Here is a 27,783-nt window from a genome sequence, read left to right as displayed (position 1 = left end):
TTTTTTTTCAAAAAAAACAATGTATGTGTGTGCATACCTCAGAACAATTTTCTGCTCAGTGATGTGAAAGCTGATTTTGTAACAAATCATTAAAACAATCTAGATCTTCTGTTTTGCTTCCTACTACACAGTCTTTATTATACTAGCTATTTTATTGTATGAATTGATACTTCTTCCATATCAGAGTTTCTGCATCAGAAAATTAAGTCAATATAACCCCAAATTCAAAGCACAGTAAGCAAAATCTAGTCTTTGTATACATTAAGGGTAGATGAATAATAGATGTTGGAAGCAGACATGAACAACTGTGGTTTTTTGTGCTGTTCATGTAAAATAGCTGTTTTCCAAATGATTTGTCAAGTTTCTACATTTGTTTAAGTCCAGCCAGTGACACTTCCATGGCTTTAGCATTTGAACAGGTACTTAATCGATGTTAAATATTATGTCTTGATTACAGCACTTATGCATATACTGTAGCAATCATGTAATATCTCAATTGTTTAACTTTTTTTCATTTCAGTATAGCTGTTTTAGTTTATACTTTATTGAGTTATATTGACAACTGCAAATATAAAGTTTTAGCAGAATTTTACTGGTATAATATGCTTCTGGTGGCTAATAAGGACTTCTACCTCCCTCAGAATCCCATAAGGAAAAGTTTAAAAGCTGCTACTTTGGAATCAGGCAGAAGTCCTGACACTTGTACTGCAGTTCTAAGCTGTTAATGGCTTTTTGTGTACATGCATGTATTTGTGTGTTAGAGTAAGACTAGCATTTTGGGTAAACAGTGACTGCTTCATATCCTTCTGGTGGCCGCATGCGGGCTCGAGCATGAGCTTCACAGTATAGCTGGCCCTCCACAAAGAAGTAGCCTTTTTGTTTCAGGTTGAGATTGCAGTCAGAGCACACAAAACATTCTGGGTGCCGGTATTTATCACGTGCCTTCACCACTGTTCCTCTATATGGAAACAATTAAAAGAAAAAACCCCAATTAATTAATATGAATTTAAGTGAGAAGAAACAACAGGATGACACAAGGTAAGTTCTAGCTATGTATCTTAAGGCCTTTAAGTTGTTCATCTTTTGGGTTTACCAACTACTGTATAATTTAAGGTTGGCATCTGAGTTTGAGTAAGTGACATAAAATACTGTAGAGTTGATCACAGTTCAATAGTTCATTAGAAAACTAGAGTTTAAAGAAATATGTTAGTTTGTTCTTTACACAGAAAGTACAGTCTAACCTATCCAAACAGTGACAAAATTTTTTAAATACCGCATTTCTACATCTCAATGACTGTGTTCTCTGAGTTCATCATTACCTGAATTCTTTGCTGAAGTAAGTTATATCATTCAGAGAGAAATATGGTAGTTTAAGACCTATAGAGTTTTCTGGATACTCTCATTTGGTTTGGAGAAGAATGCTTTACACTACCAAGAAACTTCTGAAAATTCACAGCCTAAGACAATGCAACATGCATAACTGCAGGTTTCAGTAGGTATGTGTTAATGATTGACTTCCAAAACGTCCTGAGGAATCTTAATTTAGGCCTTGAAGGTACACTGGCAAAACTGAAATAATCTGTATTGAATGTGTCTAAGGTATAAATCAGTAATTTGGGATTTAGAACAAAGTATGTTTTTATCTCTGTTGCCTGGAAGCATTTTTCTGCTAATGCAGACAGAGACCAAAACCATCACTAGGAAAGCATTCCACAGTCTCTGGTGGTGGTTGAGAACATGTGCTCAAACTAGAGAGTTGTAAAACTGAAAAGAAACAACTTACAGAATCCCATTTCCACACTTGTCACACAGTGGCACTTTCTGGGCACCAGGCATGGCAGAAGGTATCTTTGTAACAGGTGCTTTCACACTTCTTGTACCCACAGGGCGTCCATCTGGGAACCAAAACAATCCTGTTATGTACCAGCTAATAAAAAAGCATCTGCTGCAGTTAAATACGTTTCCTGTAAATACACTGCTGGATGTACTTACAGGCTTTCACTTACACCAACAAACAGTGAAGTTTCTCTACACTTGTGGCTCACAAGTGGGACAGATTTCACCTCTTTGGAACTTACAAAGAGACTGTGTAGCTTGTGGCCAATAAGCAAGTACAGAAGTGATGTATCCTGGGCTGCATCAAAAGAAGTGTGGCCAGCAGGTTAAAGGAGGTGATTCTACCCCTGTACTCCATACTAATGGAACTCCACATGGAATACTGTGTCCAGGTCTGGAACCTCCAATACAGGAATGACATGGAGTCAGTCCAGAGGAGGGCCATGAAGCTGATGAGAGGCCTGGAGCAGCTCTGCTATGAAGACAGGCTGAGAGAGCTGGGGCTGCTCAGCCTGGAGAAGGTTTCGGGGAGACCTTACAGTGGCCTTCCAGTACCTGAAGCAGCCTACAGGAAGGCTGGGGAGGGACTTTTTACAAGGGTGTGTAGTTATTGGATGAGGGGTAATTTTTTAAATCGGAAGAGGGGAGATTTAGGTACAACATTAGGAAGAAGTATTTCACCATGATGGTAGTGAGACACTGGAACAGGCTGCACTTGTGTGTGCCTCATCTGTGGAAGTGTTCAATGCCAGGTTCATGGGGTTGTGAGCAACCTGGTTTGGTGGGAGATGTTGCTGCCAGTGCAGAGGCATTCAAATGAGATGATCTTTAAGGTCCCTTCCATCCCAAACCATTCTATGATTCTATATATATATTGCTCTCTGCTTCATAGGCACCATCTAATTCTCTGATGATAGGTCTTTGTGGGAGAGGGAGGATTTGGCTTTAGCATAGCAGCGTAATGTCAGTAAGACCTATTGTTAGAAAGCTTCTTAATTTTATAACAACATACAAAAATTAAGAAAGATTAATAACATGATTTCGATACGAAATTATAGCAAAATGCAAGAAAATGCCAAGCAAAATCCCACAATGGTATATAGAGACATTTACTATTACTTCTCTGTTAAATTCTGAGATGCAAAAATTAAGATTTTAAACATATACCTTTTAGATTATTTTAGTTCTATTTTATTCTTTAAACTCTGTAAATACTACAGTCTTGCATCTTTTAGTAGTGTTATTTTAAGAACATATTAATTTGAAGGACATAAGATTGTAAATTAAATTGTCTTCTTCAATTTTTATTTAGAATGAAGAGGAGATGGGTGAAACTTATTTTAGGAGTTGGTTTAAATTTCTTTTTCTCCTGGATGTGGAAGAGTCTTTTCTGCCTTAGTGTCATGAGTATATGCAGCTTGTCTCAAAAGTTCTCTTGCATAAAACTTTTTATCATTTAGTTAAAGTCAACTTTGTACATTAATGATTTTTAAATCTGAGAAGAGATTATGAGAAATGATAATTTGGATTTTGTATTTTAATTGTATTAATACAGGAGTTTGCCAACTAGAAAAAGCAAGGGGGGAAAATTATAGGAGGTTGGTGTACTGTCTATAAGATTCACAACTAATTTGGCTCACAGAAATTCTTATATCTCTGATACCTCATGTTTTCTTCTCAGCTTTCCCCTTCCCACAAGTATTTAAAAATTGTTTGAACAGATAAAATATGTCATTAATAACCACCTTCCTCGGAGACTAAATTCTGGAGCACCTTAAAGGACCCAGACTGGCGAGGTTGAGTGGGCTCCTCCTGGCTGGCATGCAGCATCTTGTACACATCAGACTGAGGCACGGAGTTGGGACATGGGTCACTGTACCACAGGGAGGAAGAGCAGATAAATCAGATTAACAATCATAACTTTAAAGCCACAGATCTATGAGGCACAGATTCTGATTCAGTAAACAAACACAATGTGTTTTTACAGCTGCTTTCAACTGAGAGACTCTCTTCCAAGTAGCATTACTTTATGTAGTGTCCTCTTGATCTGAAAAGTGCTGAAAAAAATATCAGTACAATAGTTACAAAAATAAATCTAAAAACTCATGAAAGCATTTCCATAATTACTGTTCTGGCTCTAGTGGCATTTAGAAATAGGCTGGTGCCCGTGTTCAAGCTCAAAGCAGTTGCTTTCCTGAAATCAAGTGCTGTATCACCAGGTGCTCTCTGGCACAATATCCCTAAGTTCCATTTTCATACCAGCTGGCCTCAAGAATGTCACTAAAATCACAGCTCATGTCTTCACATAAGGTCAGCCAACACGTAAGCAAACAACTCTTTTGGGAGAGTACCGTGGCTGGAGGGTATTCCTTTTCTAAGTTGGTTTGATCACCAGTTAATACAGTGATTGTTTGGCTAAGATGATCGTTACATAGTTAACTTATGAAGATGACAAAAGGAGTGAAGTGGGAATTGCATAGTAGGAAGTATTGTAAGGTGAAAAATGATGAGTGAAAATTCTGTTTCTTAGTTTAGTTTAGAGTGGGAGATGGCTTACTTTTGTAATGATGATTTTATAATAAAAAATATAAAGTAAACTGCTGTCCAAACAACAGCTAATTGTTGAATTTCCAATGATTTGTGAGCTGAAGATTTTTCTCAGAATATTTCATGGTCTTTTTAACGAATGGTTTAAATTCATCATGATAACTAACATCCCCAGTAGTACAGGGGAAAAGTAGATGTCTATATGCAGTGGGAGGAATTAGGCTGAATGTGTGTGAGGCAGCATTTCTGAATGCATACATAGTGAAAACCAGTCTCACAAGAAGAGACATTTCAAGCCTATGTAGAGAGTCAGTTCTCAAACCGGTGATGCCACAGGCTTTGGTGAAATCTAATTACTCTGGGCTTAGTCCATGATTTCAGAATAAAGAAAAATCAAATGTTTTTTTGATTATTCTCTAATCTATGCAGTAGCAAAACATCATTCTGCAAAGACTTAATGAACTACAGTTTTCATCACATAAAGTGAGTTTGGATACTTGTATATGGAAATACAGTTTTTATGGTTAATAAAGCCCAATTCTGCAAGATGCTGAAGAAGGCTCATTGGTGCCAGTGATTATTGCTTATTTAAAATATTAGTAAATAGCTTTAGTTCATGCCATATATATTATGAAGGATTAACTGAAGTACTATTGTAAAATAGAAAACAGGTTACTACAATGCAAAAGTGAGGATAAAGCATTGTGTATGATGAACTGTCCCGTGAAAAAATTGAATAATGCTTTAAATCTTTTTATTGTATAATCATCATTGTTATCCAGAGGTTTCCATCAAAATTTTAGTCATTACAATGGATAAAATTCATGTCAGAGATGGATTTGTAGGATTACAAAGTCAGTTCTGTCTCTCTTTGTACAAGAGCTTGTCATACTGAATCAGTTGCTGTGTAATATCTACAAGATTTCCTCAGCTTCATAAGCTGAAGTTCAACAGTTGAAATAAACATGAGTTAATAATAATAATAGGTTACTGATTATTAATGAGTTATTGAATGCGCAGGTTAATAATAATAAATAGTTGTGAATTTTGGAGGGAATCACAATCTTAATTTGGAGGGTCAGTCAGGTAATAGCCCAGGTAATATCATCAGTTTTTATTAGCTGCAGAGATGATTATTTGCTATGAAGTATTTATTTTTAAATATGTCTGAAAGCCTCCTCTAATAAGGAGTAATTATAAATAGTCATAAACTACTAATATTGTAATGAAGAATTTGATGGCTTTAAATGATGTAGGTTTTCTCCTACCCTTTTATCCATTTTCATAGAGACAGTATGATACTACCAAAGCTCATGATTTTTGGTATATTCTAAATCTGTATATTCATAAGTAGTAAAGATGTTGCTCTAATTACCTTATGACAGGTGTTTCCCCCAGAGCTGTAGAAACTTGGCCTTGCAGTGTTTCCATGATATTGTCATCTGAGTACAACTGCATAGGTGTGTTAAACTGAGCGTGTACAATCTTGACACCGGGAAGCTCCATTTCCAAGGGAATGTTAGGGGCCATCCTAGACACTGCTTTCAGCTCAGTTGGGCAGATGGAGCTGACTGTGCTAATGGAGGAGGGGGTGCTGCGTCCACTGCCACAGTCAATGCCCGAAGGAGTGCTGCATCCGCTGTGTTAATAGCCAGGTTACACGAGGGTGTGCAGTGCGTGTCGGATTACAGAGGATAAAGACAAAAGTACAGGAATATGGTGATGTTAACAGGGCTGGAAAGCATAAACAGAACAGATACAGAAAAGCAAAAGTAGAGAAAGTAGAGATAAGCAAAAGTATGCGTGTTCACTGGAAAGTATTTGCCTGTAAAAAGTACCAGTGCCACTTTAAAAGCGGTCCTTAAAGTTCTGGCATGCATTTTGTTTAAGGATAGTAAAAAAAATTTGCTAGCTTGAACAATTCAGAACATCGTATTACTTTACATCCTTAATGCTAGATTTTACAGAGGATTATTTAAGCCTCCTTAAAATTCTTTTTCTAGGTAAATATTCTTAACATCCACCAAAGGGAAGCATATGAAGTTTATGTGAGTTGTCTGTGTCGGTGACAGAATGAACATCTGCAGTCCTGGGCACATCATTCCAGTCCTGCACCTCACAACCATCTTAGTCCACAATTGGAGAGACTGATGTAAAACTGATGTAAAATAATGCATGTGACATTTCCTAGAGTTCTTTAAATTCTACAGTAACACTGAGCATTTCAAAGAGCCACGCATACTTTTACATTTTTGAATTGCAGTGTTCCCACTAGAATGTAAAGTGGTCCTTCACAAGAAGAATGGATATATATTCAGAGAATTAATTGTACTGCTTTTGAAGTATATTTACCATATAATTCTTATATATTAAAAAGGTTTTTTAGAATATTAATGTTGCTTGACATTACTGAAGTTACAGCACACTAACCTGACATATCTGGAAAAGGATTAGTAACATAATGTGAACATTAAACACAAAGCTTTTTTCAGTGTCCCTGTTTTGAACACATCAGTCTTTTCTCCATAGCACCTCATAGGCTTTCTTTGCTATGGGATATTTTTTGCTGTTGTTGTGTAATACTGCATAACCCTGGCTTTCCACAGTCATTGGTTACCATTTATGTGATATTTAGAGCTATGAGAGATAAATATGCAATCTCTTTCCTCAAACCTGCATATCAGGATTATGGTTGCTTCTCCCCTGGAAAATGTTTCTGTGTAAATCTGGCACTGTGTTTCCCAGATTGATAGTACAGTACTTTGCCCAGAAGCTCTACTCCTGGGCAGAGAAAACCCAAAATTCTTCCTTAGATTCAGAGAGGACTTTGTGTAGGACCACTTTCTTAAAAATGTAATGGTAAATATATACTCTGCCATCAAAAACATTTACAAAAGAAAGTTAATTCCAGAAATGGTAGACAAGCCTTAAAGTAAAAGTACAGTTCTGCATCATCACCTCACATGAGCCAGCCAAAAGAGTCACATGGGGGCAACTTTAAAATTTGCAGTCTTATCTTTTAGAAGAGTAAATACTGCCTTTAGATCCTGTAGTAAAGTAAGTTTTGTCAGCGCTGATAGTGTTAGTAAACAGGAAGTAGCAGGAAAATGTTAGAAAAAGCACAATTCTTGCTGTGAGATGCCAAAGTAATGTTAAAACGCAACAAATTCTAAATGAAACATAATACTGTGTAGTTGATGTTTCTGAATGAGAAGATGAGACTTTTGATATGCTTATTTGAAATTCCATATATCCAACTGGGTACCTGTAACTGATACCTGGTGGTCCAAAAGTCAATTTAAGTGCAGTATGCAAGTGTTGCCTATGGTTAGAGGCCATGCATGTTTGCTAAGGGCTGTTTTGTCATATATCCTGTATCAGCATCGGTCTGCAAGGAGGGATGGGCATCTTTTCTCCACTGTGAGGGTGTTCTACATTGATAGTTTTTGTTTGCAAAAGGATTGGTCTGTATCCCTCTTCTACATTCTCCTCTTATTCAGTCAGGTAGCTAAAAAATTTAACACATCTCCCAAAACTGGTAATCCACATAAGATTTTCCTTTTTCCACAGGAATCAGTTATCCTGTTTTTCTATCAGACTGAAACAAGTCTATTTGAAACGCAGGCACCTTCGTAATGAAATGCACTGATAAAAACCACTGCTGCTAGAAAGGATGAAGGGTTGCATCACAGAACATAGCACCACACAGGCACTTCTGAGCTTCCTTGCAGTTTTAGCTAGAGTTTGCATTGGTTTTTTCCCCTCTGTATTTAATAGCATAAATAATAGTAAGTGAGACATTTAATTCCTGTTTATGATAGATGAGTATTAAGCTAAAATAATGGATATAAATATATAAGCTTTTCTTCATTTTAGAACTTCATGTGCCTATGGCATCAGGTATTTCTATTTTAGCTCTGCATTAGGTTGCCTTCTGCACAGAGGTCTGCTGAAAAGCAAACTTGAAGTGTCTGCATGGCCTAGATGATAACATATAACTAGCTCTCTTTTAATTAGCAGGTTAACAAATAGTAGGTATTTGCATTTAAAGAGAAGAATTTCAGAGTGCCCTAGAGGTATAAGCATACAGGACCTGGTGCTGTGCTTTACACAGAATCACAAGTACAGTTACTGCGGACTCACAGCATTATAACTGAGGTGAGAGAGGGAACCTGCAAGCCTGATCCCTGCAAGTCAACCATCTCAGGTTTTTGGGTTCTGTTTTTTGTTTGTTTGTTTGTTTTTAATTTCAGCTTTAGGCTATGTACTGCTGTAAGTAAATTTCATATGCATAAATACGCTTTATTAATGTCAATGGTGAGTACCCATTAAAAAAATAACACCATGCATCCAAATCCAGCACAGCACTCAGAGTTTATAACCTGCTTCGGCCTGAGACTATGAAAGGTTTGGGACGAATATTATGCCTGTGTTCAAAGTAGTTCATATCCTGTAAAGAAAAAAGGTTAAAATAACTTTCTTTGGCCTGTAAATGCTTATTTTCTGCTTAAAAAGTATCTAACAAAGTGTTAAAAATACAACCATGATGTAACCGTGTTGAGTTTGCCCATTCCTACTGCTCTAAATTCAAGTGCTTTAGCTTTCAGACAAATGTGTAGTTGTGAGAGAAGCATGGTAGGTATTGTTGCAGCCCATCATAGAAGGCAAATGTTTGCTACCTGCAGCATTGCTGCTACAGGGCTGCATGGATAGTTTTCTGTGTCAGAAAAAAATTCATTTATCACCATTTTTTGTTTGGATAATCAATAAAATCCTGATTATCAGAAAAACAGCAAGAGCTGGACTTTTTAATTGAAAACAGAACATATATTGATATACCACAAATGACCATATATTATAAGTAAATACCAGTACTCACTTTTGTGATGAGTTAGGAATGAGACCCCTCAGTTGTCCATGAAGCGCATCTTGAATATTGCCAGATGAATAAAGCCCAATGGGAGAATTATAGGAGGAGCTGACTACCTGTCTTTTGTCATCAATATTTGCTGCTGCAACAAAAGGCTGGGCCCTTCTGTTGTGAGCTGTACCAATAGGCTTGAATTCCTGTACATGATAGGCAGACAAAATACACAAAGCTACAATGCACACCAAAGCTATTAATGAGTAAAACTGACAATATCAGTATTGTTAATCTCTGCATTTTTAAAGTTTTGCAGCTTTGTTATTTTTTAACTTGTGCAAGCACACTGTATTTTTCCATGAATTTTCTATATTCTACTTAAGCCATGCACATTCAGAAACTATAATTTTATTCTCCCAAGACAAACAGAAGTTGTTCCACATTTGCAAGTAATGTGCAACTTTCGGAAGAAATGAGAGGGATGAATACTACAGTAACCTGTTGTATTCCTCAGGTTTTGCACTGCTTATGTTCTTCTTTTAGAAACATTTGATATGTAGTTGGGTTAATTGCCTTGCTTTAGTGCTAATCTCTGGCTTCTGCATTTTTTGTCACATACTGATGAAGTGTGTCATCATAAAAGCATAAAAATTTTATTCTAAATGTATTGCCTGGAAAACACATAATTTTTTAACACTTTTTTTAACTGAGATTGTCTTGAATGTATGTCATATTGAAGACATTCTTCTGAATTTATTTCACATATTGAAGCATACCTGTGCCTCAAAAATTATGATGCTGTAAAATTTAAAGTGAAGTCATCATAAATAAGTAAAACCCAGAAGTGGGTAAAATGCAAAGAATTCTGCCTATGTTTGTTTATCTCTGGAATATGATTTTTTTTTTTTCATTTTTATTTTTTGCCCGGATAATTTCCTCCAGTTGTAGAATTCATGGGGATAAGATCTGGTAAGAAAAATATCTCATGACCTTTCAGATAACTTACAATGTTCTTCTGTGGTGATTGGCAAGAAGAGATAAAGACTACTGACTATGTGAACATTCCATTATTTGTTTTATGTGTTTTTAGTACAGTCTCCTTTGAGTCTCTGCCAGCTCAGGTACATCTCTAATCACATTTTGGAAATGCAGAAATACACATTTCAGAAAAAACAGGTTTGCTGCTGTAGTCCCATCAGCTTTGCTGATGTCCTGCAGTGCTCTTTGGAGACAGTACTGTGACAGCACTTGAACTTCTGTCCAGAGAATAAAAAGTTATTATTCCTAACAAATAAGTTTCTACAGTTTGAATTGGTCTTCTCTTTAGATACCAAAACTTGCGATGCTAAGGTAGCACAGGTCATTAATGCATCAAATTTTTTAGAAATCTTTTCCAGTTCTCTGATTCGGCTTTGGTTTTGAGTGTGTATATACCTACAATGGTATAAACTGTTTCTGCATTTATGTTGCTACTCCGCTGTGTTATACCACATGTATAATGTGTAACTTCAGCCCAAGTTCTGGTATTGCCGAGTAAGGTTGTTTTCAAATTGTTAAAGATTGTATCTTAGGCACCACTTCATCACTGTGTGCAGTTTGAGGTGTCCTGTATTTGCTATCACATATTCATGGGCACACATACTGCATCTTCAGCTTTAAAATTATTCAGGTGTAGCTGTGGTCTTTCACTTACATCTAGCAAACTTTATAAACGAGTTTCCTTGGTTCTGCACTATTTAGTTCTGCTAAATAAAACTCTAAACAAAGAGGGGGTTTTTTGGTGCAGAAATGCCTTTTTAGAAATATTATGTTAGTCTTTAGGAATGCTAGAAATTCTGCCAGCTAGAACAAATCCAACCTATTAGCAAAAGTCAGATAGGATGTTTGAATGCTAAGAATCCACAGAATAAATCAAGATAATCAGGGCAGGTTAGATAAGCATGGACATATTCTTGACATCTGTAGATTTTTATTCATTCCTCATAACATTCTTTCTCAGACAAAATAAAATCTCTGTTCAGTGTCTCAGTGGATAATTTCTAAAATTTATGAAAACCGAAATGTGAATTGGCCCTGTTTTTTTGGTGTGTGGTTGGGTTTTTTTGTTTGTTTGTGGGGTGTTTTTTTTTGTTTGTTTGTTTTTTGTTTGTTTGTTTTTTCATTTAGAACAACTGATAAGAAATACATTTAGGAACAGACCTGAAGAAAAGTCATGGTTACATAGAAGGTGCAACCAGAAAATGCAAGTAGTAAAAAGCAATTTTATTAAGTATAAACATTTAGCAGCATTGCACTGTAAGAGGCTACTGAAAGCGACAATCAGATACATGAGCACAAAGATTTTACTTGCAGTTCCTTGCTTCTGTCTAATAGAACTGTGTTGCAATTTACAGAATGTATTAGTAAATGGAAATCATCCACTAGTGTTTAGGATCATGTCTACTTAATGGAAGAGATTATTGTCAAGGTATTAAAAATTTACTTTAATCCATATATAATACAAAACTAACAAAACCAACTGTGAACATTGTAATTTTATCTCCTTTTTAAAATTTCTTGTCGACAAACACAGCACAGAAGACATGTGGCATTGTAATACCATGTTTACAATGTAACAGTTGCAAAACAAGATTTTGAGTTAGTTAGACTTAAATTCTGTTTTCTTTCAACTCATGTATTGATATAAAATGTCAGTGACAGAACATACAGCAGCAAAAATAGTCCAGCTCTTGTGTTTATTTGATCTCATTAAATCTTTGGAAAGTCCTCCTTTTGTTCAAAAGCTAAATTAGATTTGGGTGTTGTTGAAATTCCTAATCAGGAATGTGTTTTTTGTTGTTGTTCTTTGTTTGTTTTTTTCTGATGCCATAAAGGTATCAGAAACAGAAGGAATGTAGCCTCCAAAGTCTGTTGAAATGCATCCAGTATGGACCATTTCCTGGCATTCCTTGGGGATAATTGCTGTGACACTTCACAGCTGTGTACATTCTGGAGAGAACATAGATGCTCAAACTAGACCAGTACAATTGTTTCAGAACTTGATTATAAATGGTAGCAGACTATTAGCTTACTTTTTGGAGTAATGGCTTTTTAAACATGTTTATACTTATCTATGTGTATAATAGTATAATTGTATCTTGATTTCAGTAAAGCATTTGACACCGTCTCTCACAGCATCCTTGTAGATAAGTTGATCAAGTATGGGTTTGGTGATCAGGTAGTGAGGTGGATCAGGAACTGGTTGAAAGGAAGGAGTCAGAGAGTTGTAGTCAATGGGGCAGAATCTGGTTGGAGGTGTGTGACTAGTGGAGTCCCTCAGGGGTCGGTACTGGGACCGGTGTTGTTCAATATCTTCATCAACGACTTGGATGAGGGTATAGAATGTACCCTCAGCAAGTTTGCTGATGACACTAAGCTGGGAGGAGTGGCTGACACACCAGAAGGCTGTGCTGCCATTCAGAGAGACTTAGACAGGCTGGAGAGTTGGGCAGGGAGAAACATGATGAAATTCAACAAGGGGAAGTGTAGAGTTTTGCATTTGGGGAAGAACAACACGATGTCCCAGTATAGGTTGGGGGCTGACCTGCTGGAGAGCAGTGTAGGTGAAAGAGACCTGGGGGTCCTGGTAGACAGGAGGATGACCATGAGCCAGCAATGTGCCCTTGTGGCCAAGAAGGCCAATGGCATCCTGGGGTGCATTAGAAAGGGTGTGGTTAGTAGGTCAAGAGAGGTTCTCCTCCCCCTCTATTCTGCATTGGTGAGGCCGCACCTGGAGTATTGTGTCCAGTTCTGGGCCCCTCAGTTCAAGAAGGACAGGGAAGTGCTTGAAAGAGTCCAGCGCAGAGCTACTAAGATGATTAAGGGGGTGGAACATCTCCCTTATGAGGAAAGGCTGAGGGAGCTGGGTCTCTTTAGTTTGGAGAAAAGGAGACTGAGGGGTGACCTCATCAATGTTTTCAAATATGTAAGGGGTGAGTGTCAGGGAGATGGAGTTAGGCTCTTCTCAGTGGTGATAGGACAAGGGGTAATGGGTGTAAATTGGAGCACAGGAGGTTCAAGTTGAATATTCGAAAAAATTTTTTTACTGTAAGGGTGACAGAGCCCTGGAACAGGCTGCCCAGGGGGGTCGTGGAGTCTCCTTCACTGGAGACATTCAAAACCCGCCTGGACACGTTCCTATGCGAAGTGCTCTAGGTGGCCCTGCTCTGGCAGGGGGGATTGGACTAGATGATCTTTCGAGGTCCCTTCCAACCCCTATGGTTCTATGATTCTATGATTCTATCTCCCAGGAATGTATAATGTCTTTCATAGTCATAGTATAAAAAATGCTCAAAAGCAAATATGGAAGCAAAAAAGAAAAGCCAAAAAAATACAATGCAAGAAATTGTGGCAATGGAAACAAATTCACTTGGGATGAGGTGAAAGGGATTTTAACTTAGAAAAAGTGTACAGATTGTAGTATTTTTTTACATTGACAATACAGCAGAAAGGATTTAAAAATAATTTTATAAGATACAGTTTGCCATTAAAGTGGTTTTGTTTTCTCTTCCTAAATATATTGAGAATCTTATGTTCTAAATTGCTTTTATCCAGAATACGTGATTATATTAGTAACAGTTGAAGTCGTGTATTATTTCCTGATGTTTATCCATCACATTATAGGTTGCTCCAGACTAGCAAAATTAGGTGGCTGTTTTTTATGTGGAATGTTTAGCTTTCAGGATTGGCTCTCAGTTAGCCACTTATTGCTGTAGGCTATTTATAAGAATCGCTGCCTTCCTTTCCTCTTCCTAGAGGAAAAAATGGTGAGAACTTTTGTCAATCTGTGAAAATTGCCTCTGTCAATCTACAAATGACTCTCTGGGGATGCTTGGCTCAATGCAAAAGTTTGTTATTGTGTGCAGGTTCCTTGTTCCACAGCTGCAACTGGGCACAGTAGCATCAATAGATTTTTTAATTTTTTTTTTCAAATTATCTGTTGAATAATTTTCTTTCGTTTAAGCTAAAAGAAGCATTCTGGCCAAGCTTCTGAACAATTTGCTTTGCATTAATTAATAATGATCTTTTCTTAGCCTGAAAATAGAAATCAGGTACTTATTAAGAAGACTGGGTTAGTCTGCATCTATTATTGTAGTTTAGTTGGCTTATAAAGAATTTTAAATTACTGAGTTCCATTTGTGAAACTTTCTTAGTGAACTTCAAAATGCCTGTCTGGCAAGAGTGAAAAGAAAAAAAAAAAGGGAGAGGCTACATTTATTACTGGCTGACAGGCAGCTCCAAAAGGGTGATGGAAAGTAGTGCTTTTCCAAACTGGAAACCTCTCCCAGCTGGGGTCTCCCAGGGACTGGTATTGGGCCCAAGTCTGTTAAAAAGCTTCATAAGCAATCTGGATGTTGCAATCAAGGGTAACCCAATGAAGTCTGCAGATGATACTGAGTTGAGTGGGGAAGTAGACGCTTTGGAAGGGAGAGCCACCCTGCAGGAACACCTGGATAAGCTGGAAGAGTGAGCTACCAAGAGCTTCATGAAGTTTAGCAAGGACAAGTGTAAGGTATTGCACCTGGGAAAACATTATCCAGGACTGCAGCACAGGCTGGGATCCACCTCACTGGAGAGCAGCTCTGGGGAAAGGGACTTGGGGGTCCTGGTGGACAACAAGCTCAATATGAGTGAACAGTGTGCAGATGAGGCAAAGAAAGATGACAAGATGCTGGGTTTCATCAACAAGGGCATCACCAGCAAAGCTAAAGAAGTCATTATCCTACCTGGTGCTTGTCAGGCCACACCTGGAATATGGTGTTCAGTTCTGGTCCCCACAATGCAAAAAAAATGTGGACAGGCTGGAGAGATGGGCTACCAAGATGATCAAAGGACCAGGAAGCCTACCATAAGAAGGCTGAGAGAATTTGGTTTATTCAGCCTGAAGAAAAGAAGGCTTAGGGGATACATCATCACCATGCTTGAGTACTTGAAGGGTGGCTACAGGGAAGATGGAGACTCCCTTTTTTCAAGGAGTTACATGGAAATGACGAGGGTTAAATGGGTTGAAGTTACTCCAGAGGATATTCCAATTGGACACAAGAGGAAAATTTTTCATGATGAGTACATTCAGCTATTGAAATAATCTCCCCAGGGAAGTGGGGGATTCCCCAAGATTGCACACTTTTAAGATTCAGGTGGACAGGGTGCTGGGCCATCTTATCTAGACCATGCTTTTGGCAAGAAAGGTCCAGATGAGGGCTTGTACTGATACTCTATGATTTTGTGATAACATCTATGACTTTTTCATAACTTTAATTTTTATATAAATGTCAGAAATGCTTTTTATAGAACTCAATGATTTTCCATTTCTGCATACTGATCAATGTGTACAATACTTTTGGATAGCACTGTTTTACATGTGAAAAAAATGCCTTTGGATTTTTCTCTATTCGTCTGGGCTTCAGTGCCTTTATTGTTGTACTTTAGCAAACTCTAATAGGACCTAAAAAGCACAGGTTAGAGTTTTGCAATAATTTGACATCTTAGGTTAAAGAAAATTTTATGTTGTAATTTTTTCTCTACTCGTATACATACTACTGAGCCTCTTGTGTTATGATCAAATATGCAGTAAAAGCACTGCTGCTTTTCTGGGCAGGAAAAAGGGATACCTACTAAAATGAAGAGGCTCACTATTTAATCTAAGTGAAACAGCTTCTGTCCCAATGGACATTGCTTTTTAATAATTTGCCAAATAGCACTTTGTGAGATCTTGTGATTTATTTTTAAGCAACTATAATTTTTAAGAATGTAACTTCCATGCAAAGGGATTACTCTTCTGTCAAATATGCCCACGTGTTTTTTTCTGTAGCTTTTTAAGTGAATTTTCTGTTGTATTACATTTGCATAATTGATATTGATAATGCATAAATAGCATTGCTATTTAATTTATATATATCCCAGCTATTCAGCAAAAATGCATAGTTTTGTTTCTTCACTGTGCTATTTTCTACTGCTGAAGAGCCTAGGTTGTTTCTGTTGAAGTTTGCTGTGTGAATTAATGCAAGTTTTTAGACTGGCAAGGGGAGAGAGAACTGGAACACTGAAATGCCATATTCGTATTTAGGAGTGGCTCTTTGAAAACTGAATTGGTGGGTATATTTATTACATAGGATTTACTGAAATGGAATCTGCACTTACATTTTCCAGGACAGCACAGAATAAATACTTGGACATACTTGCTTTGCTTTTGGATCCTGGCCTTCCAGGATCAGCAGAATGCTCTCTGCTCTCCCCTCCCCCTCTTGAGAGAAGAACAAATAGTCACATATGTTAAAGAGGAATCAGAAAGGAATAAAGCACCTGTAATAGATATTATCTAGTTAAATAACTATCAACAATACGGAGACTTTGGCTCATAGCTTTGCAGAAAGGACTGGGTGCAACTTTGAAGAGAGAGGAGGATTTAATTGATTGGATTTGCTTTGCTCATGTACAGTGATCAAGACTTTGCTGGCCAGAAGTGGTGAATGGTTTGCTTGTTTATCAGTAGATGGGTTTTCTACAAACTTGTAATTTTCAGCACTGCTGTGTAATATAAAACTGTGTGGAAGTACAGAGACCAAGTATTAATAGATCTGTCTTTCTAACTGGCACATCCCAATGATTTTTGTGTTGTGATGTGTGTATTGCCTTGGTACATGACCAGTTATTCCTGATTGAACTTCCTCATGTGATGATGAATCTTTAAAAGAGTTAAAGCAACTTAAACTGCATCAGAAGAGAAAAGAGAGACTTTCTTTACATAATAAAGATATGTATGTGTTGATATGTACAGTTTTAAAGAAAAAATGTTAATGTTTTTTTCAGTTGTAGCTGAAAATTAAAGAACATCCAGTCAGATAAAATCGTGTTAATACATGATGGTTCATATTAGCTTAAACTTTCAGATAAGGAATGAAGTGCTATTCCAAACCTTTTAATGACCACAGGGGAGATACTTCAGTGTGTAAAAAGGTGAATGGAAGTAGTTAGGTACATTTTAATAAATCTTACCTGTGGTTCAGCTTCTAAATTTATCTTGAAGGGATGTGTTTTGCCATCTTCTGAAACTCGTGGGGACCATAATTTAGTTCCTGCCCTAGAAAGACAGACAGAATTTAAATAAATTGAATTCCTGTGGAGTTGCAGATATCCCAGCAAAATGTAATGTGGCTTGAAAATTGGCATTTTGTCCTATGCTTTTTTAATGTTCTGACATTATCAGATGCATGATATTTCAATGATATATTTATGTATACTATATATAAACATTGTATGAAAAGTGTATTTACTTAAAAAAAGATTAAATTTACTGTGAACAATGAGAAATAATTTATTAGTACCAGCCAAATCCAAAGGCAAAGGAAATTAGCACCTTTTTGACCTGAGCATACCAACCATTTTACAGTTTTGGATTTTAATGGTTGATAAAAGGAATGTTTCATCTGCAGAATATTGTACACAAAAAATTTACTATATTAGTAATAATCCTAAACCAGGGAAATTTAACTTTCATTTTATTAATGACCACATTTTCCATGCAAAGCCTGCTTTTCCATGTAGGATGAGTGCAATCTCAATATGCAATCTATATGTGCAATTGTAAATAGAGTTTGCATAGATGATTCTTTCAGTCATATCAATATCAGTTACAATTCTGTTTTTATTCAGAAGTCAAAATTTGGCAGATAATTTTAAAATAGCATGATGGAATGATAAATATTAATCTAGTACTGTTTTTTAAGTACTGTTTTTATTTAAATACAAATATATTGCATTTAAAAATATGCACATATTTTAAAGGCAAAATTACACTTAACATATTTTGAAAATTACTTCCTAAGAGAGTTGTTAAATGGCATCTATCAATCTGTAACAGATTCTGGAATTAACTGCAGGAACTTTTTAATTTTGGTATGTGCTCTAGTAACTAGGCAATGCTTCTTTGCTCCTTCAAAAAAAAAAAAAAGTAAAAAGAGGTGTGGGTTGCTAGGTTGCTTCTCTTGGTCTAGAGAAATGAGTGCAAAAGGTTTGTGGACTCGTGCAGTTTAGGTAAGAGGTGTTCTTTTTAGTTTGTTTTTAACCAATTTTTCAATTGCTTTGAGAGTCCTGTGCTTGTTCTAATACATTGTGACCAAAGAGTTTGGCTTTGATCTTCCTCATTTGTCACCCCTTATGAAATTCTGACCTGATGTTGCTTTCTCTAACTGGGAGGGTAAACGAGCAGCTTTGTCTGTGCAGGAGGCAGTGATAAGCACCTGGGGGCTTAGAGCAGAGAGGGAACTGAACAAGTAGCAGCTAGGTGAGAGTTTTATTATTTCCCCAAGATATGAAGAACTCTTTGGTAACTGACAGCAAACACGGGACCTGTGGAGCCAGCAGAGGTGGTGTGGTTCACAGCTCTATAAATGTGGTGAGTACCCTGAGGGAAACTATTCTTGCATCCATGAAATGATGTTCTGGGTCATCTTGTGATCTGGAGCTGATGGGGTAGACCTGGGTGTTGTAATTCTAAAGGATTTGTGAAATTCTTAAAACTGCTTTAAGTTTTAATGGTTGCACTGTAGAATCGGTTGGTTGGTTAGTATTTTCCTTCAGAAGTAAGCAGACATGTACACATACCTCTCTATTTTCAAACAAAGCTGATGTGTAGCTGCTTTAATTCTCTCCTGGGCATCATTATGTGTCATGTTCTCTGTGCTTAGACCATCAATAGCTACTATAATATCACCAGGGCACAGATTGGCAGATGAAGCCTTGCCTCCAGGTGTAATCTGAAAAAACAAAATTTAACTGCTTAAACACCATGCACACCTGGAAACTGGTAGAGAAAAATAACTTCACTGTGCTTCGCTATTTCTTAGTGGGCTGAGGGAGTGGGCCTATAAACACCTGTAAGATTGCTTACAAAACCAAGTGAGTTCTTAATTCTTCCAGACTATCCGTAGTTCTGTTGTCAAGTCACCATATAAATGCTTTATTTATCATGCTTCAAATCAGATGGAAATTATCTTCACACTTCTGCATTAAACAGGTGCAGCTTTCATTTCTCTAGTTACTAGAACTTGTCTTTGATCTTTTGTCTCAACTGCCATTGTGTAATTTGTTTGGAAAAAAAGGTGATTTTTCCCTTAGAATAGCAGGTAATAGTAGAGGAACAGAACTGTAAAGAAATAGTGCTATTTAATGTTCATGTGCATGATGTCCTGGCCATTGACAGGATAATACAGAAAGCCACTTGTGCTCTTACAGCATTTAGGGACAAACACAGCAGTTAGTGTGTTTTCTGCTAGCCTGGGCTCTCATGCTGTATTTTTAAGTAGTCATAAATATGCTAATAATTCTGAAATGAGATTTTTCTCTTTACTCATGTCTAATCCAGATCCTGAATTCCTTAAAGTGCTTAGCTATAAATCTCATTGCATTAGATTAACAGTGGCCCTGATCCTTCAAAGTGATCCGTGTGGTGTAATTCATACTACATGGAAATGTGCCAACAGCAGTAATGTTTATAGAAATAGCCCTAACCTTGTCTTTCTATGCTTGCTTTGTTTTGGTCTTGTTGATAATCTTCTAAATCATAGTTAAAATAACTAAAATGCAATAAAATTCTGTTTTAAAATAAGCGTTACAGAGAGGCCATGAACTTAGATGCTACAAAAGCTTGTTCTAGAATACCAAGCCTTAATTTGCAAACAGGGGACTTCTCATACCATGACAACATTTAAACAGGTCTTGGTCACTGTGTGGGATTTAGGTCTGTTTAGGCTCATATTGCCATTTTAGGTGACCTATGATAACCAAGACAGCAACATGAAATTGATGGATGTAATATGAAAGGCTCTGGAATTCATCTGTTCTAGAACAGCAGAACAAAGGAGGCAGGTTGATTCATCTAGAATAGCACCCAGTACTTATTTTTTTTAGGCAAATGAATCCCAGTGTGAGGAGAAAAATGTCAATATAGTCTTAAAAGATTTCTCAGTTCTGTGCCATGTATGAAAGGAAAAGCTATAGGAGAGACTGTCTCACTGTGCATTTTGCTACTGGCAAAGCAAGTGCTATCTCAGTTATTAAAAGAAAGTAAGTGTTTTGGAGGACTGGAAAAACATGCTATGGAGATGTTCTTCAGTTCTGGTGTTTCCCAGTTTTCCAGCAGAGAAAGAGACTAAGATGCCAGTATACATCCAGTATGTTCTGTACCCCAGCCCTGGGGAACCTGGCAGACTTGTGTCTGAGGGTGACAGTACTGTCATCATCAAAGTCATATAGAAATATTATTTTTGAAATGTGTTGCACTGGATTAGTTTTGAAACAGTGGCAAAAATCAGCCAAATAAAGTCACTCCTACTTTCCAGTGGTCCACTTCTGTAGGTGTGTCTGAATGCTCAAAGAACTCAGAGGGGTTTTTGTGAGCCTTTTTCTGCATTTGAGCATGTAAACCTTTTACTTTCATTTCACTGTAGCAAACTGCAATGCTTTACCTATTATCCAGTCACAGAAACTTTCCAAATGGATACCTGTGGCCAGCTGGAGGCTTTGACCCCCTCACCTTCCAAAAGAATGGATTCCTGTGTATTGTGTGCTTAACAAGTGTTACAGTGTGAATTGAGAAAGTTTCTTACACATTCTAAGGCTGCAGTCTCCAAAACTGTTTCTCAAACCTCAGCTGCTTAAGGTATAAATGAACCACACTGAGACTTCTTACAGTACTGTTAGAAGACAGAGGTAGAGTTATGGTGATGCTTCTCCCTTTAACCTAGCACAGCTCCTGACTGCTTAGCATGTTGTGGACACGCATGGAATGACAAACTGTGGCAGAAGTGCTGGTGTTTGATGGTAACTCTTGATGCCCTAGTCCACAAAATGGGCAAAACCAGCCATTCTTGATTCCCTCTCAAGAGTAAGCTTATTTGAATAATCCTTATATAGGTTATTTGGTAGATTACCCTTTTTACAGGCCATCACAAATCATCTGCTGTGTCTGTGGCACACCCCAGCAATGAACTGAGATAAAGATCCTGCCTTATAAAGCAGCATAGCTGCCTAGCATGGTACATTCCCCTGCAGCTGTGCTGCTAGCAGGACACTTTATGTTGCTGGTAATAGGGTGCAGTACCTTGGCTTTTATTAATATATTGTCACCAGCTGCACTGATATTACTGTATGGTTGGATGGAGCTACCATTATTTGGTGGGAGCAAGAAGGAAAAGGAGCAGGAGTCTGTATTTCTTATTCCTTAGCACAACTGATTATTGCCAGGCTTCCAGGATGGGTCTTTTGGGCTTTAATACCTTATTGAGTAGCTTAGCTATACTTGCTCAGGCCTTCTGGGCTCCAGAAGTCACCAGGCTATGCACTGCAAGATCACACCATATCATGGGTATAATATTGACATTGTGGGTGCCTCAATAATATGATTCTGTTTCCTATTAGTGATGCATTAAATGTGTATTGTGAGCATGTAGAATCAAATTGTGACTGCAGTTTTTTTTTGCTTGCTCACCCATGCTGCATGAAGTAGGTTCTGCTGGTGCTTTGTGAAAAGGCTTTTCCCCTTGCTCTTCAGGACATGTCTCTGTGGCATGTTGCTCCTGTGTCCTGGTATCTTGGATTTACAGAGATCTCAAAGTACATGTTGAGCATTCAGGTGTAATCAGAGACTAGATTTAACCTCACAAGGGGCAATGTATCCTATGAAACTTTGAAGAGAAGTTATCTGCATCTGTTAATAGACCCATGAAAATCATCATGGACTGTCTTTCATCAGTATTTCAGGCTCTGTGTTTTCTGAAGAGAGTTGTGAGTGTGTGCAGACAGTGGCTAAGTATGAAATTAATATAAATACTTGAATTATGATCTGTAAAGATTTATGTTAAAACAGAACTTAAATTTAGAGCTGATTTCACCATTCCCTCCAATCTCTAGAAGCTTTAATTGCTTCTGTAATGCTTTATTCAATCTGACTTAAATTCTAGGGTTGCATTCCTGTGAAGACTAAACCCAAAGGGTTGTATTCTGGTCAGAACAAACTGAAATTACTCAGCTTCATTTATTCTAGGGTTTTGATCAGTTTCATTGATGTAATTAATTTTCATCTGTATAAATTTCAAAGGATTTCAAGGACTTTTTTCATTATTTTTGGCTAATTAATTGATTCTGAACCTAGTAGACTCTGAATCTCTCTATTTTTAGTGCCCTCCTGTTCTTCCTACCCTCCCAGTGACTGGTACCTGTGGTTTTTGCATTTGCTAAAAACAGTTGAGAGAACTGCCTTGCTTGGGAAATCACAGATGGGTTTTTGGGATGACATCTGTTTTTCAGACAGGTGGATGTTGATCTCTTATGTTGTCTGTCTCTCTTGACCAGTCCTGGTAAAATCTTTCCTGTGTTGAATAGGGACTATAGCTAACCAGACTTAAAACCTGTCCAATTGTTTTATTAAAAATGTGCTTAAGAATAATTTCTACTTATTGTCTTAATGTTTGTCTTATTTCTTGTCAGGACAGTTAAGCCAAATATGAATGGGCTGCTGGTGACACCTTCTACAAAAGGAACACCCAGGTCCAAAAAAGCAAAACTTGAGAAATGCTCCTTATTCTTAAGGGGTACTACATGAATACTTACAGAGAGGCTCTTCTAAATGTATGTTGGGGCAACAGAAAGATTAGTTTTAATCAAATCTACCACTAATATTCTTGAAGGTAAACTAAGGAAACTTAAATGTGTAATTTTTCCCTACATGTATTTTATTTCATATTTATACCTGAAAATGTGATTTTGAGCATTTCTGTAGCATGCAAGAAACAAATGGTTTATGTCTTGTGAGGCATTTGGTAGGTATGAGACAATTGCAAAATCACCTGTTCTTTAGAAAGCTACATTTATAGTAACATCCTTTGTTACTGCAGCTTTCAACTTCATTGCACTTAATCTAAACACAAAGAAAATACAAACCAGACACCACTAAAATATTTTTCATTGGAGATAATGGAAACTATTTTTCTCTTGGAGGCCCATAAAAGGCAATGAAAGCCCCCAAACATCCAGAGATTTTTTTTTTTCTTTTTTATTCAATGTTTTTGTTTCTTGTTCCTCCAAATGTTTTGCTGTGTCCTATGAACATTTCTTATTAAGCTACAGAGTCAGAAAATAGCATTTTGGTTTATTTCTGTTTAAAATAAGTAAAGCTTTTTAAGCTTATATAAATCTGGAATAAGTGAATGAATGAAATTAATTTTTAGTAGTATAATATGTGAAAGATTAAACCTTAAACTTTCTATAGACTTTTGTTTAGAAGCATATTTACTGCAAGGCATGGCAAGTGGTATACATCCTTCTAGGCTCTTGGTGTTTGTTTATTTAATACCAGGCATAGTGTGTATATGGAGTCATAGTGCAGGGCTTTTTTTTTAAAAAACAAACAAACAAAAAGCAGTAAATGTATCTTAGATTCTGAAATGCAGCAAGAGGAGTCTGATGTGCATTGAGTGCAATTTTCAAAATACATATTCTGGTTTTTGTGTATATCTATGAAGGTAGGTGCAGGGCAGCTGACAGTGTTTCATAGGCTCCATTCTTTGAGTAATTGTTTTTTAAAAGTAAATTATAGTTAGCTCAAAATCCATAGAAGAACAAAGGCTCAGATCATGCCCTTTATTAGGGGAGTAAGGTAAGGAAAGTGTCCATTTCTAAATATGGCAGAAAGCACTGAACAACTGTCTCTAACTGGGTCGGTTTCTAAATATTCACCAGTTTAACATCCATGAAAACAAAAAACTTTACATATGTAAAAATAGATGCTGTTGCCTTTACTGACAATAAACTTAATTTAGTTAAATGAGAATCAGATTAATCTTGTAAAGTTAGCACAGCGTTTGCAAAGCACAAACTTCCAGACAAATGGAGCTGCTGCCAAGTAGTCTTCTCCCCCAGTGATTGCAGAGGCTGGTTGTGAAAATGATAAAAAAGGGGTCTGGCCCTCAGTAGGCTCAAAACTAATTTTCTCATCTGAATGTCTGGGGAAATAATGCCAGTGTTATCCTGCTGCCAAGGCACGTAAATCCCAACTTTAAGGCAAAAGTAGAAATGCAATTAAAGTCAAAGCAATCCCAGAAACATGTCACACAAACTTGTAAAAACTGTTAGCATTCTAGCTGGCTCTCCTCAGAACCAGCTGCTACTTGCTAATCTACTCACAGCTTCATCTGTGTCTCTGAACTCTATAGCAGAAGTCTGCAATAACTAAAGAATGTAATAAACAGAAAGGAAATGAAGAGAGTACATACCCTGGTTATGATTAAAGGTTGGTTAAAATCTATCCCTCCTGAGAGCCTGAATCCCCAGGGTGCTGGTCCTTGGAGAGTAACGTTTTGTGGCATTCTGGATGTTTTTTCTTGGTTACTGTTCTTTTTTCCTTAGGTCTGTGTGAGGAGCCGTGCTGTAGGGTGCTGTCACTGGAGCACCTGCTGGATGGGGCAGCCGACCTCGTGTACCTCTTAGGAAGTTTTACTCATCCCACAGCTGCGGGCACTGCACTTTATCCCTGCTCCTGGGGTGACGTCAGCCTCTCCCTCAGCTTCTCCACCCACAGAGGGGAGTATCAAACCCAGACAAATAAAGCCTGAATGCTGAAAGTTTACAACAACTGCATCAACTTTATCTGCTGCTCCAGTGTCTCCCTCAACAATCCTCCAGCGTCAGCCCAGCAATCTGTAAGCCTCAGGATGCAGCGTCCCGGGTTCTTAAAGCAACCCTGTTACTCATTTGGTGTCACGCTGGGTTCCTTGCTGGTGCTTGTTTTCAAATATGCAAGGCATTGCTCTGACTCCTTACACCATCCTGTTTCATGTAAACAGAAATATTGAGAAGGAGTTTTCCCTCTCAAGCTTTTGTTTTACATCCTGTCTTATTTGTAATGGAATAGTTTATTGCACTGCCAAGTCCTTCCGTCCCTTTAGCTGAGTTTTTCAGGTACAGTCACTTGAGAACATGGCATGCACCAACTTTAATGGATTGAAAAATCTGAACTGCTGTTGTACATATTTCTCATACTGAGGAAGAGAAATGCAGTATTGTTTGATGATCTCTCTTCTCTCTTTTTGGTGTTACTGAATAAACACTTTGCATTCTTTCTACTTTTCTTTTTCCAGCTTAATCAGCTTTATTTTGCTTCTGTATTCCATATTTTCCTCAAAAAGAAGGGACAGTTTGTCAGGGATAGTATATGTGTCCACTTTCTTTCTTACTATGTTACAGATTTCTCTTTCAGTTTTAATTTTTAATATTTTTTTTCCCAACAACAAATCAGTGAGAGCTTGGAGGGGTTAAATATGAGTTATATGTATTTTTGGCATAATAATTTGCTTTTATTTTCTCTGTACACTTTCCTTTCTTACTAACCTGCTCAGAAGAGTCTCTGATTAACATGAAATAGCAATAAGTAAGATGGAAAAATAAAATGGAGATTCATGCCATTCATATATTTTATGATATGGGTAGTTTGTTTGTCTGTATATTTCAATATGAAATTGCCTCCCACCTCCCACTCTGACCTGGTGAATTTCCTTATCAGTGTCTACTGCTAATGTCTGTATAACTGAAGCTCTTCTTGCAAAGATATTCTGAGTTGTGCTGGGGGTAATGGTGGTTTTTTAGGTGGGTTTGTTTCTTTGCTTGTTTGTTAGCAGTATGAAGGTTAGCCTCAGATTTTTTTTTTTTGTTCTGGCATTTGTTCTGTAGTTGTGGATTGCTAATGTGCAAATTGCATTTTGTTTTTCACTGAGTACCAGCAGTCTCAAATAGTGAATAATTCAGTGCATTTCGTAGAAAAAGATTCAGAAAGTAAGAATTTCTGTATCAGGTCAAATCCATGATCAGACTATGAGTTTCCAGTGTCAAAAATCAGGTGCTTGCATGACAATTTTCTTGCTTGGGGGTTTTCTTTGAAATTCCTGTTAATAAATTATTGGCTTAAATCTTAACATGTAGGCTTACATTTATTTTTCATTTATTTTAGAAATCCTGTTAATTTCAAATCCTGCCATACCCTTGGACTAGTGGTGAAGTGAAAATGGGGTGATCATTTAGGAACAACTGTTCCTGTGGGTGAAAATAATTTGGTATTGTTTAAATTTGTCCATTTCTCTTTATTATACTGAGATCTGCTCATGTGTCCCTTCTAAACTTGTTAGATACATGTAGGAGGTGGACAGGCTTAACCTTTTTCTAGGCACTTTTGCTCTTAATTAAGATTGCTCTTAATTTCAATGGAAGTCATATGGCTATGAGACTGAGCTCTCTCTGGATTAAAGATTTTTTTCTCCTGCCCCGTTTCCTGGAAGGGTGACTTGCTTTCCAAGGTGCTGTTGTTCCAGGCACCATTTGCTGGATCCTATTGGTGTATCACAGATGGAGCTTTAAGTCTATTTATACTTTTTTTTCCCCTACCTTTTTTCTCCCCATGTAACTCTCAAAGAATTGTGATTTCAGTTATGATCCTCAATTGATGCTGGTGACGTAAGGCTGTTTAATAGTTTCTTTTCAGTGATTGTCTTTATGAAAGTACTTCACCCATTTACAGAATATAGGTACATTTTGGGTTTTTTTATCCCCCCCAAAAGCCTTCTGTTTTTCATGCCAGACCAAGATGACCAGCTGAACTGGATTGAGGCTAGAGCTTTATCTGCTTAGTCAAGGTATATTCCTGTCATTGAAGTAAAAGCTGTTTTCTTTTATTCTGCCTGGATTTAAGGCAACTTACATATAGTAATATAGTCATGGGAAGGCTTTGTTAGGCATACTGAGAAGGTTCTAAATAAGCAAGTCTTGAAATTAAAGATTAATTGTAGTGAAACAATATAAAAACTATTCCCTACAGATATTCATCCTCTGTTTTCATCGCTGTGCTATGAATTTATATATGAAGCATTTTTCTCATAACCATAATATAGCCTCTTGATTTGTAATATGATTAACCATTAGGCTGAAGTAGTCTCTTGCTCTTTAGATTGGTGTTTCATTTGATTCTTCTGCCAAATGTTTTCTTTCTACCAGATGAAATCTGAAGGAGAGCAATTACATATTTTTAAAAATTTTTTACAGAAGTGGGAGAGAGGGAGAGGTAAGCTGTGTGAACTCAAGTTTTTCAGATTTGGGGGTGAGGGAACCAGTTAGGTATCAGAGTATTAGGATGGAGTACAAATTCACCATTGCATACCATGCCACCTCGCTAGTTTTGGACAATCAAACCCCTGTGCCCACTGCACAGCATCATTTCCCTCAGGTGTTACTGAAAGGTACACTTCCTGACTCTCATCAGAATATTTTGAATGTCAGTTTTCCATTTTATCTCCCAGTGGGTCCCTGTCCAAATGGAAGGAAATGTTATTTTCCTGTATATCTGGCAGTTGAAAAATAAGTAGCAAAATTTTAACACCAGTTCATCCTTCTGTAAAGTCATGGAGCGCTCTGTTGCAGGCTGCACAAGTAGAATAAAACTTGGTAGAGGCAGAAAC

The 27,783-nt window shown here is 37.3% G+C and overlaps 1 protein-coding gene across 3 annotated transcripts; it reads right to left on the bottom strand.

Annotated features, from left to right (window-relative positions):
* Positions 1 to 24,805, bottom strand: PDLIM3 (PDZ and LIM domain 3). 3 transcript variants are annotated; one of them, XM_008491859.2, is made up of 8 exons: positions 24,556 to 24,803; positions 18,890 to 19,041; positions 17,282 to 17,366; positions 8,766 to 8,833; positions 5,759 to 6,022; positions 3,582 to 3,709; positions 1,784 to 1,895; positions 1 to 958 (listed from the first exon to the last, which is right to left on the bottom strand). In XM_008491859.2, exons 1-8 carry the CDS (start codon positions 24,646 to 24,648, stop codon positions 769 to 771), a joined length of 1,092 nt encoding a protein of 363 aa, XP_008490081.1. In that variant the 5' UTR covers positions 24,649 to 24,803; the 3' UTR covers positions 1 to 768. The 3 variants fall into 3 exon arrangements, with proteins under 3 accessions (XP_008490081.1, XP_008490084.1, XP_030305464.1); XM_008491862.2 differs by lacking the exons at positions 5,759 to 6,022; positions 8,766 to 8,833 and adding an exon at positions 9,263 to 9,450 and having other exon boundaries at positions 24,556 to 24,805; XM_030449604.1 differs by lacking the exon at positions 5,759 to 6,022.
* Between the last annotated feature and the right edge of the window lie 2,978 nt (positions 24,806 to 27,783).

Source organism: Calypte anna, chromosome 4A, assembly GCF_003957555.1.
Source record: "Calypte anna isolate BGI_N300 chromosome 4A, bCalAnn1_v1.p, whole genome shotgun sequence".
Taxonomy (NCBI): Eukaryota; Metazoa; Chordata; class Aves; order Apodiformes; family Trochilidae; genus Calypte; species Calypte anna.
The sequence above is the reverse complement of the archived record's forward strand: the minus strand, read 5'-3'. Positions and strand labels throughout refer to the sequence as shown.

Coding starts and splice junctions, on each gene's coding strand:
- PDLIM3 (XM_008491859.2), bottom strand. CDS start 24,648: ATGCCACAAAACGTTACTCTCCAAGGACCAGCACCCTGGGGATTCAGG. Junction 19,042..24,555: donor AACCTTTAATCATAACCAGG/GTATGTACTCTC, acceptor TTGTTTTTTCAG/ATTACACCTGGAGGCAAGGC. Junction 17,367..18,889: donor CTTTGTTTGAAAATAGAGAG/GTATGTGTACAT, acceptor CTGTCTTTCTAG/GGCAGGAACTAAATTATGGT.